Source organism: Pundamilia nyererei, unplaced genomic scaffold, assembly GCF_000239375.1.
Source record: "Pundamilia nyererei isolate P.nyererei 1_Seehausen unplaced genomic scaffold, PunNye1.0 scaffold00077, whole genome shotgun sequence".
Taxonomy (NCBI): domain Eukaryota; kingdom Metazoa; phylum Chordata; class Actinopteri; order Cichliformes; family Cichlidae; genus Pundamilia; species Pundamilia nyererei.
The window spans coordinates 2,742,506-2,758,391 of NW_005187478.1; the positions used below are offsets into that span (position 1 = coordinate 2,742,506).

At 38.5% G+C, this 15,886-nt stretch overlaps 1 protein-coding gene across 1 annotated transcript in view; it reads right to left on the reverse strand.

The window, feature by feature from the left end:
• Positions 1–14,726, reverse strand: part of LOC102209766 (polypyrimidine tract-binding protein 2-like) — a 21,749-nt gene extending 7,023 nt beyond the window's left edge. Inside the window, exons 1-13 of the mRNA XM_005737595.1 lie at positions 14,635–14,726; positions 13,361–13,382; positions 13,147–13,198; positions 12,686–12,849; positions 11,894–11,965; positions 11,731–11,802; positions 11,459–11,617; positions 10,125–10,235; positions 9,260–9,428; positions 6,845–6,922; positions 5,242–5,354; positions 2,722–2,755; positions 320–412 (exon numbers count right to left, since the gene is read on the reverse strand). Of these exons, the coding sequence (XP_005737652.1) occupies positions 320–412; positions 2,722–2,755; positions 5,242–5,354; positions 6,845–6,922; positions 9,260–9,428; positions 10,125–10,235; positions 11,459–11,617; positions 11,731–11,802; positions 11,894–11,965; positions 12,686–12,849; positions 13,147–13,198; positions 13,361–13,382; positions 14,635–14,642 (1,147 nt within the window). The 5' untranslated portion in view covers positions 14,643–14,726. The remainder of the gene's footprint in view (positions 1–319; positions 413–2,721; positions 2,756–5,241; positions 5,355–6,844; positions 6,923–9,259; positions 9,429–10,124; positions 10,236–11,458; positions 11,618–11,730; positions 11,803–11,893; positions 11,966–12,685; positions 12,850–13,146; positions 13,199–13,360; positions 13,383–14,634) is intronic.
• Positions 14,727–15,886: the final 1,160 nt, after the last annotated feature.

The window sequence follows — 15,886 nt, forward strand, 5'->3', positions numbered from 1 at the left end:
ACCGTTTATGTCAGAACCGGTGCCATCATGGCACCGGACACCGGTACCCATCCCTAACTGTAATCATCAAAATCACTACTCGAGTGACTTTGTACATGCAAATCTCAAGCGCTACAAAAACAAAAGCACATTTCATTTTCTTCATATCAATGAGAATCTTTAACAGAACATTTTTTTCAGTGAAATAATAAATAAATCCATTTTTCCTAAAGAGTTTTTCAAAATATGTCAACCAGTGGAACTGGCAAGTTTTCACATTAAGCCTGAAACAGTGATTGTAAAAATACAAGTATCATGCCTTAAATGATCTCAAACTTACCAAGTTGAGCCTGGTTGCCATCTGACAGCTGAATCAGAGCGCTGTCCTTTTTGTTGTAGAGTATCTTTACCCTTTGCACATCACCATAGACCCCTGAAGGTACAGAAAGAAAGAGCGAGAGAGAACGAGCGCGAGCGAGAGAGGGAGATCGATAGGAGAGAAAGAGAGCAGGGGAGAAGAGAAAGAAGACAGATAGAGCAGGAGAGATGGAGCCGACGAAGATAAAAAAAGGAGAAGTGTGAAGGATGGAAGGAATAAAGTTAGTGCTAGAAAGACAAATGAAAAAGATGGAATCTTCCCATTTGACTTCAACTTTAAAGTCAATAAAATGCCTCTGTGAACCTGAGTAGTTTTATATCATGACTGTGAACCAATGAGAAAATCGTGGTTGAGCTTTAGCAATGACACCTGATTGATTATTGAGCAGTGTATGCAGGACTCACAAATCCAGCCTAATAATGCAATTCAAAATGGAAAACTAGACACGGACATGGTCAAAAATACACGTCATTAAACAAATATAGAGTAAACTAAGTCAGGAACATGACTTAGTTAGAACTCAGAACGACTGATATCTTTTCAGTGATTTTGAATGGAGATATTTTGAACCGTGGACATCTTGGAGTTGCAAAAACTAAAAACTAGTTTATATGAGTGTAAAGGCAAGAAACTCTCGTGCTACTCGACAGTCCAATGTGACCTTTGTGACACAACTTATTTAGAGGATTGATTGGCTGCAAAATCCAACTGCAAACTGACTGCACTTGTTTAAAACAAAATCTAGAAAAAAAAGGATAGAAAGAAAAGTAGCGCAAGAATGAGTCTTAATGAGTACACAGGACTGTCGTGATCAACCTGATTATCAGTAAGGAAGGAAAAAATAAAAAACCACTAAAAGACACATGGTAGCCAAGGCACAAGGAGAAAGACAGCAGAAATCTGCAGGGATGCAATACTTTCTGCTGTGGTCTTTGCTAATAAACTTGAGAGTGGAACAAATATTTATTTTGCCATTTCATCTAAAACAAATTTTATCTCATTTGTGGTCGCTGTGGTGCTCTAACAACGCTTCTATTACTTCTACTGGCTGTAAAACCTTTCAGCACTCACTTTTACAATGAAGCAGTTGAATTACATTTTCACAGGCAGATGTTCAATGTATTTAAAGGTTAGTCCTAAAACAATAGTCAGGTGTTCGTATCAACACTGAAACAGGTTCCTAGTCATTAAATAATCCCTTTCCTAATGCACTTTTAGGGTACAGTTTTAAAATTATAAGAGGAAGAAAAAAATTAGGGTGATTAAAGCAAATACTGGTTCAAGCACTGGCTGGCTGGGGCTTGTTCTCCCTGTACCTGCATGGATTTCCACTAAAAAAAATCCTGCTTCCTCCCACAGTCCAAAGACATGCATGTTAGATTAACTGGTGATTCTAAATGGCCATGGACATTAAAAAAACATTTTCTCTTGTTTTTACTGGTCTGTGTGTGCTGTGGTACGAGAAACATGCAAAACTAAAGATATATCATAAACTGTTAAGCTCAGTCTGAAACCTTGTCAATGCCAGCTACACGTACAGAAGCTGCTCAGCCATGGAAAACCATGCTGTGAAGCTCCTGGTGGACAGTTTTTGTGTTGATGTTAATGGCAGAGGATGTTTGGGTCAGCAGAGCATTAGTGACCCCCCTCTGTACCTTTACTTTACTTTTACGATTTGAATTATTGCAACATCACCATTTTATTTTTGTACCATGCTCCAATTCAATGAGTTCTTCCACAAATTGCAGACTGCATGGCTAGATGTATAATTTTATACTCCTGTGGCAAAGAGTCAAAACACACCTAAATTTTAAGATTCCCCATACTTTTGTCCATATACCATACATTTTTTCCATGCTCAGTATGAACAATTAAAAGCTCTCTCAGTGTTCACAGAGACACCCGACTATTGACTTGAAAAAATTCTTAAGTTGAAGAAAATATGGTGCAGTATTTTAGATACATATATGCAGTTGACAGTTTGGCTTTTTCGTCTTTCTGCAATTGTACATGTAAAAATAAAACACCAACAACAAAAAACAAAACAGAAACTTGTCTTTTGACTGAAGGCCTGCTACACCAACTGTGGACCAGGCAGAGTTCTTATGCGTTATAGGGTATATATGTAAGTGGTTTTGGTGTCTTGAGTTTAGAGATAAGCTGACCGAATGGACAATCTGTCAGACTCACTGCACTTTTAATGTGGTGACAGAAGTATATTTGAACTCTTGAGTACACAATATAATAGAGAAAGGCTTGGAAATACAGGAAGATACAGAAGTCCACGACATCACTGAAGAAAGTGAACAAAACTTGATTAACAGAGAGAGATATACAGATAGAATAGTAGAGGTTGAACATACCGAAGAGGGTAAAGAGACTTTGAGGCGTGACCATCTTTAGAGAGAGAGACCGCAGAGCAGAGGACAGGAAGAGGAGGAGCAGAGGAGGAGGAAGAGGAGAGACGAAGGTAGAAATCAGACCGCCCAGCGTTGGACGAGGGGTGGTGGTTTCCATGATGGTGAGGGGTGGAGCAAAGATGAAGGCCATGGGGGAGTGGGAGTTTCGGAGAGGAGGAGGGTCAAAATGGCAAAACCAAATTTGTTTTAGATCAGAGTGAGAAAAGTGAAGAGTAAAAAGTGAGAAAGGAGGCAAAATAATTCAGGGCAAATGTAGATGATTGGTTGCGGGTTAAGAGAAGTGTGCGGCAGTAAAGAATGGATGGCCACATGGAGAGAAAATAAATGTGTGAAGGGGGAGCAGAGGAGGGAAAAAAGGAGGCAGGGAAAGGAGAAAGGAGGAGAGGAGGACAAAAACCAAAGCAGAGGTCAGTAAACAGAGCATCAGTGGAATATCAACGGAGTCTGATTGATTGCTGGCTGGATTTCAAACACACAGTCCAGTTTTGTTTACACACATATGCAAACATTTCTTTCGGAATGCATTTAACAGCGAAGAAAACAAAACAAAACAATGGAAGGCAGGTAGAATAATAAACAAAAAAACAAAGAGTGAGTGGAAGAGTGAGCAGCAGGACACATCAAACCAAAAGGACACAGTACCATGAAGCAGATGGCTGGAGGCATCGAGCACCACAAGAACCACCATCCATGTCTGGCAGATCAAACTGACAAGTGTGGAGGAGCTTTATACAAACAATGGAGCTAGACCACTTAAATGCAAAGCAATAAATTATTCATTCAAACATTACTAGGGATGCACCAATCCAAGGCAATAACACCTGTAATATACCTGCTAATACGAAGTACCGATCCAATAGTCCGCTAGTACTAAAATACAAAGCTGTTTCCATCCCTCTGAGGAGGAGATTCGGAATCATTGTTTGTAAAAGCAAACTACAATGAAAGAATGCATTTGTGTCATTTAAGCTCAGTGTGACACTACTGTGATGTCATTAATGGTCACACTGGTTTCTCATTGGCCCGCTGTTACTGATACCTAATATAGCTTTCAGAGTCATGACTGGCATTGGGTCGGCGCATTCCCATGTACGGCAATTTAAAACCAGGACGATCTAAAAAGCTATTCATAAAAGAACATGTATTCATTTTACAAATTTCATCCTATTTAAAAAAAAAAATCTAACATTTCAAATAAGTCCTTGTGTCATCACTATAAGTAGTCCAACCCTGGAACAAGATCCTCTGTGTTAACAGAGGCCATTGCCAAAACAAGGGTGTCAGTTTGTCACATTTTACTACTACCAAAATTAGTCGAAAAATTTTAGAATGTTCAAGATGGATGAAAGCTTTTTTTAAAGTTTTGCTCATTGTCTGGGACTTCTTTTACTATGAAAACTGGAAACTCAAGTCTACTGTGTTAAAACAGCTAAAATCCATCCATACATTTGATGACAGAGTTGAGAAAGAATGAGCAAGTGACTGAAAAACATCACTTGGGTTCAACACTTACAATATGAAGAATGGCCACACCACACCCAAACACTACTTAACAAATGGACTGTATTGAGCAGACTCCCAAGTGTATGTGGAAGTTGCTGCTCTCAAGCGGATTGGTCACCAGAGAAAACTGTGTGCTCTTATGAAACGGTCAGGATACAGCTCCTGCACTAAGGGTAGAAGTGTGAAACCACTATTTTACTAAGAAGTCCATTTCAATACAGAGAGGGACAAAGACAGACAGAGAGAGAGGAAAAGAGAAGGAGTTTGATAGAGAGATGGAACACAGAAAAAGATAACAGGTACAGAAGATACTGGAAAAACAGATGACAGAATAGTTGCACATTTACACTTAGAAAATTAACAAAAACTTGAAAGACTAAATAGAATGCTATGATAAAAAATATACAAGTATGCAGGTGTTTATTACAGAGAAACCTCTCACCATCTGACAGACACAATGGGATCAAACATGAAGTAGTTGAAAATATTTTAAGACAGTAAAATTTAGGACTTGTGATGGGTCTTGGAGAACAAAATCAATCTGGAGATTCATCTCTCTCTCACACAGACACAAAAACACACATATACAGACACACACACCCTCACACCACTCCCTAACAGTCATTCCTGAATCTGAGAAAGTTCTTGAAAACAAGATAAATTGGCCAATCCACACTAAAGGCCAATCCACACTGGACAATTTAACTGGGGAAAAAAGTTTTGGTGCTAAGTGAAGAAAACCCTGAAACAGCTTAGGGGTCAAGACGATGTATTATACTTTAGCTAAGTGGAGGAAGATATGGGAAAAATTTAGCACACAAAAGACATAGCACACATCCAACCACAGCCCACACAGGAATTTACACTACTACCAACCTCAGCAGCATCCAACAATTCAAATAAGTGCATTTTACAGAACTTAAAAATATTACTTTAACATTATGCACATGGTTTGTGTACCTCTTCATTTAGGTTGGATGCCAACAGGACCCCTGACACTCCTGATCCTGATAGAGCAACGCGACCTGCAGCTGCTGCTGCCGCTGCTGCCGCACTCAGAGGGCTGATGGCTCCTGTTCGGAAAGCACAAGAGAAGGCACATCTCAGAATTAGACACTAAACTACAAAAACTAGAAACACCAACACACTTGTTTATTGTCAGCTAACTGCATGAAGCATTGGCAGGGCTATTATTTTTAATCAGTTTAACAGATCCTAAATGAAAGAACTATTGTGATCTGAAATGCGAAATATGTAACAATTCCTCAAATGTGATAAAGAAAAAAAGACATGAAAAGAAATCAAAATGGACAACCTAACCAATTCAGGGTAGGGTCTGACATGATTGAGGTTATTGGTGGTATGACAATTGCCATTTAACTTTAGCTATCTCAACTTAAAAAAAAAAAAAAAAGTAGTACTTGTTGGCACTACAGAAATGAAAGGGAACGGTCACCAAAGTGAACATTACCTGCACTATACCATTTAACATTTTTGCTTCTTCTCTATAGAGGTAAACCACATAGAGAAGCAGGGCTTCCAGTAGAAAAGCTGTTAGCCCCATAACCTTCAAAAGTCAACATCATTCATACAGCAAAGAATGATCAAGGCTGCTGTAATCTGTAAATGGGGAACATATGTGGATGGATAACAGCTAAACAGTTAAAACAACAGTAAATAATATAAGTTATTATTGAGTTGTTTGTTTGTTTTTTTAATTAACCTTTAAAGCTTTTTCCAAGTTGCTTTTATTTCATACCCAATAAAAATATGCTAGTGGATACAGGTAACAGCTGTAACTGTACAGCTGGGGGAAGGTGTAGCTGTCGACAACAATGAAGCACACATAACATTCCCCCCCCCCCAAATCTCACTGCATTCAACTAACAGGGCCATTTGAATCAACACAGATTTACACTCTCAACAAAGACCCCTCATTTTAAAACATGGGGAAGAAAAACAACCATGAGCAAAGTTTTCACACATCTGACTGAATATTATTTCTATATTTATTTATTTTTTACAAAAATCAACAGCCATAACATACAACCTGCATTTAAACCATTTAAGTGTTTTGGTGAACAGAACAAGTTAATCTACAAAGAGAAATTCTTCAAGACTTCAAAACGCAGCAATCTTTAAATCTCTGAAACTCTCAGTATTGCTATTAAATTAAGCTGAAAAAGCACAGTTTAAACAGTTCAGCTAATTTAACACAACCTATACATATATTTAAATATTAAAAGTAAGATTAAAAAAGCTCATAAAAATAGTTCAGGTTAATCAATGCCAGCACATTATTGGGAAAAAACATTTATTATGTGATGAACTATAATAATACAGGGGACTGCAAAGAACCCAACTGTTTACAAGATGGTAAACAGCAGTTTCTTAAGGCCACTATTTGCCTCATTTATATATTTAGTTCCAAAATCAACCGACCTATTTCGTAACCACTATTCTTTTATAGTAATCATAGCTGGACATGACAGGAGACAGGGCAGCAGTAACAGAGGCAGAGTCATGGAAAAACAAAAATAAGAAAAAAAAAAAGTATAGGTACCTCCACCCTGGGAGAGGGAGAGAGAAGATGAGTAACCTCCTCCACTAGAGTAGGAAGCTAGTGCTCCAGATGGGGTACCTACAAGACAATAACAGCTAGATTTATACCACACAACACTTAGCTAACCTAGCACCAAAGAGTACAAATATCACAAAAATCCATACTGGCCTAAATAACAGTATTATATTTAATGAGTTATTACAGTCAATAAGTAAATATTTATCGAAAACTACTCAGATAGTGCATGTCAGATACTGCATCGTCACCAGATTAGAAGAGACAAAATTAACATTAAAAAAAGAACTCTGTGCTTAAATGAGATCTAAGATATATCAGCATTACAGCATGGCTGCAATACACCAGCAACCTGTAAGCTGACACCTCACAAAAAGAGGAACAGAGATGATTTATGTACAAGTAGAATGACCAGAGACAAGTTACGGACATCCAAAAGTCAGTATACAAATGGTGTCATTTGCTATGAATAACGTGTACTTGTCTAAGAGAAAGAAACTTGCTTCTCAAATAAAATGTAACAAACTGACCCACAGCTACAACCTGATGGAAATAAATGCAAGTAAGATCTCTTTTGCTTCAAAGATGGAAGATACTTCTCTATGTCTACAGTTTAATTTGTAGCTACTACAACAAACTTGTAATCTTGTAATGTAAGCTTGTAAGAATTTGTGTCGTTTGCCGCAACTATATTTGGCAACAAGCATTATGCTTCCCAACCATAAGCAGTTCGTTGAGATGACCCGGTGCACCTACTGTACTGACCCAGAAGACGCATATTTAGGAAGCCTGTGAGAAAAATAAGCTTTCAATATCCTGTATAAACAGCAAATGACTAATGTGCACTACACTGCAAAAAGCTGGGTCTGTTTGAAAGTCACACTCTTGATTGGTTGATCAATTCAAATACTTGCCCCTTCCTAATACACAATACAGTAACAAGGTGTTAAAGTTGATTGTTTTGCAGAATATATTCAGAGTGATTAATGAATAACATTAATGTAAAAGGGAAGAGCACAAGGGCAGTAGAAACGAACACCAAGTTTATGAAGACAATAACACGAAAAGTTGCTTTTGTGTCTGATACTGCATAAATTGCAAAAGTATGAAGTATTGCACATTTCTAACTGACTCCCATGCACCATCAACGACTTGTGCAATATATTTCTTTGTAACGGTTTCGTGCTAGACTTTATCAGGCTAAAGAGGACAACTCATAATATTACCCAGAAACTTTAAACACCCCAGACCAGACCCTAGCACCAAGTCAGTTATACTTATGGGATATTGATCTGGTCAGGTAAATAGCAAAGGGCAAGGCTAATCAGGTACAGCTGCTTTGGTGTTAATGAAAGTAACAACAGGTGCACTAGTGGGGCAACAATGTGACAAGAACGGTTTACAAGTAGGGACCACTGACAAGTTTTCCTCTTTATCTTTTCTAATGTTTTTTAACTAGTTTTGCATTTTGCTATTATCAGTGTCTCTACTGGTAGCGAGACGCTACCAGCGATACCTAGCCCCTACAGAGATTGGACAGGTATTCCAACTCCTCCAGTATGGCACATCGATACGTGCCACGGCCAGAAGGTTTCTTAGTGTCCGATGTCTCCCAGGACAGTCTCGGGAGATTCCAAGACACAGATGGGAGACAGAAATCTTGCCCAACACAATGACCTCCAGGAGACCAGTAGTGTAAATTTCCAAACTGACCAAACAAGAGAAACAGACTTCACAAGGGTGGCTTAGGGTCCAGTGTTCTCTAGTGGGCCCTGGACTCACTGCCTGGCACTGTGGAGCCCGACTGGCATTTGCCACAGAATACCAGAATTGGCAGGTCAACCACTTGCGCACTGTGTTTTTCAGAGATTAGAAAAAGCAGGTTCATCATGAGCACATGTGAACGATCTGAAAGGGTCTGGAGAATCCAATGAGAACTTTATGCTTCCAGTTGGATGGTCATAATTGTCTGGGGAGGCATACACATGAAGGGACCCACACATGTCTGCCAGATCATTTATTCACTTTAATTTTCAAAGTTAATTTTAAATGCATCCCTCTGTAGGTCAAACAATCTATTTACTTGCATTTATTGGCCTTTATTGATTGATTATTATAATAACTAACTGCATTCTTTATTCTCTATTCTTAAATACACAAACAAATACAGAGCGGAAAGGATTACGACATATTCAGTGTAACTGTAATAATGTGTCGGTAAACTGGCTTCAAATTCACTTCCTTAAATTGAACCATGACTGGCAAAAGAATTTCTTTGTGGATGTGTTCCATCTAAAGCAAAAAAATGGAGTTATGAACGTGACAGTACAGGGTTATGGATAAATGGAGGGACAGATAAGTTGATGTTTGATAGATGGATTCAGGAGGTGGTCTATTTACCCAGTAAAGAATGATCCTTGTTGGTTGACTCTCCATCTCCTGTAGGAAGATCAGGCCTGGTGTAATCTCGACTCTTATCATTGTTGTATTTGACGTTAACGTTGACCAGTTTACTGAAGTCTATCCGCAGAGTACAGCATGAGTTATAGATGTTCTGTCCATCCAAAGACTGAAGTAAAAGGAACAAAAGAGAAATAAAAGCTTGTACAATAGTCTCCAAAAGTTGATTCTGTTCATGCAGTCAATGTTGTGGTATCAAATACTGAAATTTTTTTAAGATGTCAGACGAAATCAATAGAGCAAAGCACTTCCTAACTCATATTTTGAGGTCAGTACCAGATTATTATTTTTATTAATAACAACAACAACAACAACAATAACAACAACGACAATGTTGTACAACTGTATTTTGGTACATAGATGGCGACAGATAGAAAGACAGATCTAAAGCCTACAGAGATATACTTTAATAACCCTGGAGAAAAGAAAGTGTTAGACACTGTTGCTACTCTGTCAGCATGTAGTGGCTCAACACATTAAGCATTGTTTTTTCTGGTTTTGTCAGCCATTTATGCATCTGCCTGCATACTTTATTTGCGCTTCTACAACAATGGGAAGGCAAAGACCTATTGCAGTGTAACTAGGAAGGATTCAGGGCTATCTGATCCAGCCCTTACTATATGCTTTATCGAAATTAAAGTTTTAAGCCTAATCTTAAAAGTAGAGAGGATGTCTGGCTCCTCAATTAAAACTGGAAGCTGGTTCCACAGAACCAAGAATCCTGGAATCTGCTTCCCATTCTAATTCGAAATATGTAAGTCTGCATTCTGAGTGTTAGCTCCAGTTTGTGTATTTGTGGCCCCACCAGTTTAGCTTGCTGTGCATTGACGGGGTCACTGAACTGCAGAAGAGCCTGGAATTGGTTGTTCTTGGTGAAGGTTATAATCTTCATTACGGTCCCAAACTTACTGAAGATCTGAGAAGAGGAAAAGAAAAGAAAAAAAAACAAAACAAACACTATAAAACCATGAGCAGCAAACTTAAACTGAGTAAGGTTCACAATTTTTTCTTTTTTTTAAATGTATTTTGAGGTCTTTTTACCCTTTATTTGTAATGATGGACAGTGGAGACAAGAGAGGAAAGCTGGGAGAAAGACCACGTGCAAAATGTACAGTAAATGGCCTCAAGGCAGATCAAACCCAGGATTCTGTATTAAGGCTATATATAGGTCACATGCTCAACCCAGTGAGCTAAACCAGTGTCCCACCAATTAGATTTGTTATGATAACAGTTTCAAACTATATAGACAAATTTGCTGACAAAACTAGTCAGCAAAAACAGCTTTTGAAGTCTTATGGGGATGATGATCAATGTGGGGATGCACCGATTCATTTTTTTCCAGATAACATCCAATACGTTGGCTGCGGACATCTGCCAATGCTGAGTATAATGCGATACCAGTTTTAAATTAAGTCGCTATCCTGCCTACATAGTGCTACCAATTACAGTCACAGTAATTAATGCTTTTTCTTCTCACAGACACTTGAAGTGTGGCACTGCTAAAGATCTGGAGGCAAATAATATGAGTGAGTTGACAACATCATGTTATGTTACCATAATAAAAGCTTCCCATGAAGTGTTAAACCAAACCAATGTCCTTCACTCTGGGACCTGATGTAATGCCTCTACGAAAGAATATAATAGGAGTGAAAGTGAACGAGGGAGACAAAGTGAGAAAAAGCAAAGTTGTGTCATCCTATGTTTTCAGTCATGTCAGGTCACTCTAACCACAGTTTACAGTTGAGCAAGAAAACTTTGTTGGCAATGAGAAATGCCTCCAAACTGCTGCTGCTTTGTATAACTGAGGTTAGCTTTATGCTACCTTAGCTCTGCAGCTAGCTGTTGGATAGCACACAAACACAGAATTGAAAGGAAGGACTCAAACTATAGATCAGTCCATTGTCATGACATCTTGTAAAGCGCTTTGAGTGCTCAGTAGAAAAGCGCTATATAAGAACCAGTCCATTTACCATTTTTACCATCCAGTTTTGGGGTCAGTACTGGATATCTGATCGAAATATCGGATATATGCACCCTTAGTTTATTTCTGTGCTCTTTTTCTGACCTGTAGTCCAAACATCAGAAAATACCAGACTGTGAATACCAAACATAATGCCAAATTTAGTATTCATGTTTTACCTGTTGTAGAACATCTAATGTGACAGGATAAAACATGTTGTCAATGATAATTCGCAGGACAGGGCTGGGGGGTGGAGTTAAGTCCAAAACTCCTGGGTCAGAGGACGGAGAGCTTCCATCCTGAACTGCTGACACTGCCTGCAGTACTGCCTGGGCCCTCTGAATGGAAAGAGAAAAGACACAACAATATAAGGTGATTTAAGATTAATTCATCGAGGACTGGGTGAAGGACAGTCTTTAGTGTACAAATACAAATAAATAAATCCATTTACCTGGTTAAGAGCAGAGTCTGTTTTCAGTTCCTTATGGTTGGAATACTGGATGAAGACTGGAGTATTTCTGACCTGAATACAATACAAATCCACATATTAGTTACTAAGAATTAAAGCAACAGCGGAAAACATTAATGCTTATAGAAAAGGTTGTACTTCAGACCTGTGGTGTGACAGCTGTGTAGTAGTTCACCATAGTTACAGCAGCTTCCTCTGTGCCCAACTCAAGAAAAGCCTGGAAAGGTACACCATGTTCAACTTTTGAAGAATGATAATGCTACAGTTGAGGTGACAAAAAATCCAGGAAAAAATTAACACAAATGGCTAATTTCACAGAGCATCAATAACACCAATGAAAGCCCCCGGGGAACAGACACAGTCTCACTGAATTTAATGAACTAGTAAGTCCACCTGTATTCATAACTGGCCAGACGCTCATTCAATATAGGAATGAATTTTTGGGGGGGAAATAAACTCTGCTCACCTTATGTTAGTAATGGCTTTCCGTGACTAAAATAATGTGAAAGCTTTTTTTTCTAAATTTGCTGTATTAGAATAGAATAGAATAGAATAGAATTCAACTTTATTGTCATTGCACATGCACATGCAAATATTAGCATATTTTGATAGAGAAACGTAACTGTTACAAGAGTACTCGCTAGGAAAGTTTTGTCCTTTCAACATTTGCTTTTGGGGGTAAAGTGATAACTAGTATTATCTTCTTTTGCAGTTTACAATGTAAAATCATCTATTTACAGTATTCAGTTCTTGGATTCTGACAAATCACACCACTGCTGTTGTGACACCTTTGGAATAAGGGAGCGGCTGAAAATAGCCTTTTTCCCTTGCATTAGGCCCAGTGCATAATAGTTAATTTCCCATTCTGTGTAAAAGTTGAATGTTTTATTTTCCATCCTAGCACTAGCCGAAACGAGAATATTTCACTGTAGCTCACCTGGTTTTTCCCCTTTAGCATCAGTATATTGGTGACCTTTCCAAAGGGCAGCCCCAGAGCGATGACTTCAGTCTCTGACACCTCATTGGGAAGTTTTCTGATGTGGAGGACTCTGGAGGGAGGTGATTCGTCCAGGCGTTGTTTCTTACTGTCACTGCCATTCGCTGAATATGCACATATAGACAAACATTAAGGATCAATAGCTTTTCATATCAAACCACACAGTTTGGGTCATGTTATTGGGCATACTTGTTCACTGACACATTTTCAAAGATCACTGTAACAAAGAAGTAAGAACAGAACTATTATGAACTTGTAATGTTAAATCATGACTTGACAGAGAAAAGAAATATTGGGAACCGTTAGCACTGAATTTATCTTTTAGGTCACGTATCATATGCACGTAAAACACTTTTTAAGGAGGTGCTTGTGGGTTCCATTCAAGCTACAACTGAACTCACCAGTCATAGAGTTGGGGCTGCTACCGTACATGTTGAGCTCATCTGAGCCTCTCTAGTAAAACAAGCAAAAAAAGAAAAAAAGTTAAAATTTCTATGTTCAACAAAATCTGAAAGGTATACAAAGAAAAATCTAAAAGATCATGTCAAACAGTCAGGGAATACATAATTGTTAAGAGTAGAGGGAAAAAAACCAAAACTCAGCAATACAACTTACTTTCACACCAACCGCAACATCACTGCCAAAAACAAATGGGAAAAGAGATTAAGGATAAACTGCAAATCTCGTGAGCACTGAAACAATGTAATTGTTCTCATAATTAAAACCAAAATTGAAGTATTGCTTAGTAAAATTGGAAATGATTATGTTGCTGGTGAGAATTTAACTTGTGTTCATTTATTACTGTCGATACTTTGGAGCTCTGATGACTGCACAGATACAACTATCAATGCAGTCTGTAAAACAACTGATTTTCTTATTTCAGAGCTTTAAGTAGAAACTGTACCGTCTAGGCGAGTAACAAAAATGACAAAGTATATGTCGTTTTGGTGCCAATATTCCCTTAAATCATATTACTACTCGAAGAAAAACAATACAGATCACATTTGTTCTGTTTCAACGCACCCACCAACTTTACAGCCTGCTTTGAATATGGCCATATTTACTAAACTGATATACGTTCCTCTTACACACCTTTCGTTTATCCATTTTCTTTCCAAATGTACAGTCCGAGCAGTATGAGCACCTGATACTGATGCTAAAGTGTTTTAAAACAAACCTAAATCCAAAAAAACCGCCTTTATTTATTGCATTATTTTGCATATAGTTAACTGCACAAACTGTTGTGCGACGCACTCTCACAGTGAAATAATAATATATATATTTTTAAACCCTTAATGTACAATACCCCGACAGAGGTGAGTGTAGCATGCATTATTCCAGACAAAGGAGCCTGCTTTCAGTTAATGCGCGAGCAGCTCCAACTGTCAAGTCATGTCGGCTTTGACATGATTCATTAACGCCGGGTTAACTAATCGCTTATTAAAATTGTAATAACTGACAGTAATAGTCGCCAATGCCATGAAACCACTTACACTGATTCCACTGTTACCGGCAGCTTTGTTAATGTAGCAAGCAAACGTTCAATTTTATTTTACACACAAAACAATGCATTATTACGTCGAAACGCATAAGTGTCTTAATCTAACTAGGTTGTTAACACGAGGCATTACCATTACGTTAGAAAAAGACACATAAAACATACTGCTGAATAATGCTCCCCACACAATCAAGACATTTCAGTAATACATTTCGTGACGTTAGCTAGCTAACGTCGTGCACTTCGCTTTATACAGCTTCACGATTTGCAGGGGAGCTAACATTTAGCCTGTGTCAAACCGAGCAGGGGAAATGCTTTATTCTGAATACGGCCCACGCATAGCTGTGGAGGGCACACCCAAAAGCATCAGCTGCAACATAAATACATTTACCCGTCCATTGCAGCTCTTTGTCCTCTTCTGTCTGTTGATATTTCTGTACTCTTCGATGCGGACACTCTAAGCAAAATGGGCGTTCTTCTTCTTCTTCCTCTTCGTGTCTTTTAAGGGTGAACAACAGTAACATCAGGTGCTTTACTGCCAACCTTTGCTGAGGAGGGGAAAGGGAGATCGACTGTAGAATTTTAGAGGCTGCTTGAAGCTGGCTCCAAAAGCAAATGAATCTCTACAGACTCATATGCTTGAATTATATTTATGTTAAAATCCCTGCGTAGGATAAAACATCAAATCATGAGCAAATAATTTAATTTCACAGACACACTGCCACTTGCACACGGAACAACCCAGTCTATCCTGCAGAAGTCTACAACATGCTTGTGAGAGTGTCTGCTTGGTGAGCACTGCAGCAGACTCCAGCTCTAACAGGCAGCTATGCTCTTAATGCTGAATTCCGGTGGTAAATTGGTGTAATTTTTGACAATGATATGAATATATGCCCCTGTGCACCTGCAAAAAGGCCCAGCACTGACCAGGTGTCAGAGGTGAGCATCGCCTTCACATCATAATCAGTCAGATCCTTTACAGTGAAATGGATAGGGATATAAATTACAGAAATGACTATGTCTGTTTGTGAAGCTACTTGTGGATCATATTGTACTGTGTTCTCTTGACAGACATAGCTCCTACTTGAACGTTTGTTTTGTCTTCCTGAACAGACAGACACAAGCATATATTAGGGATGTCTTTTTTAAAACAAACAAACAAACAAACATCAGAACTAATAAATCTGCTATATATGGGATGATTTCTGAAAAATTACCAGAGCACAGCAGGATGATGAGGCGAACTGTTTGTTTTGGGGTTTTTTGTTAAAAAGTAAAGCTGAAAGAAAAAGAGTGTGCTAGCAGGACATAGTGAAAAATAGTCAATTTCAGCTTCTAGGGTGAGATGAATTTCCCACGGACCACCAGAGTGGCAAGGTCAAAGACTCATAAAAAACATTTAAATGTGCAGATTTATAGCGAAGAACAAAAGCTTTTCTAAAATATCTAAAATGTATTTTATGGTGATAAGCCCAGAAGGCTTTTGGCCCATCAGTTAAAACGTCAGGCCTCGTCTCGATTAATTTCCCAAATTAAAGATGCGGCAGGCAACTTGGTCTCTGATTCAAAGAAAGTAAACGAGGTGTTTAAGACGTACTATTCCTCCCTATATGAATCTGAATCTGCTGCTGACGCCTCAGAGA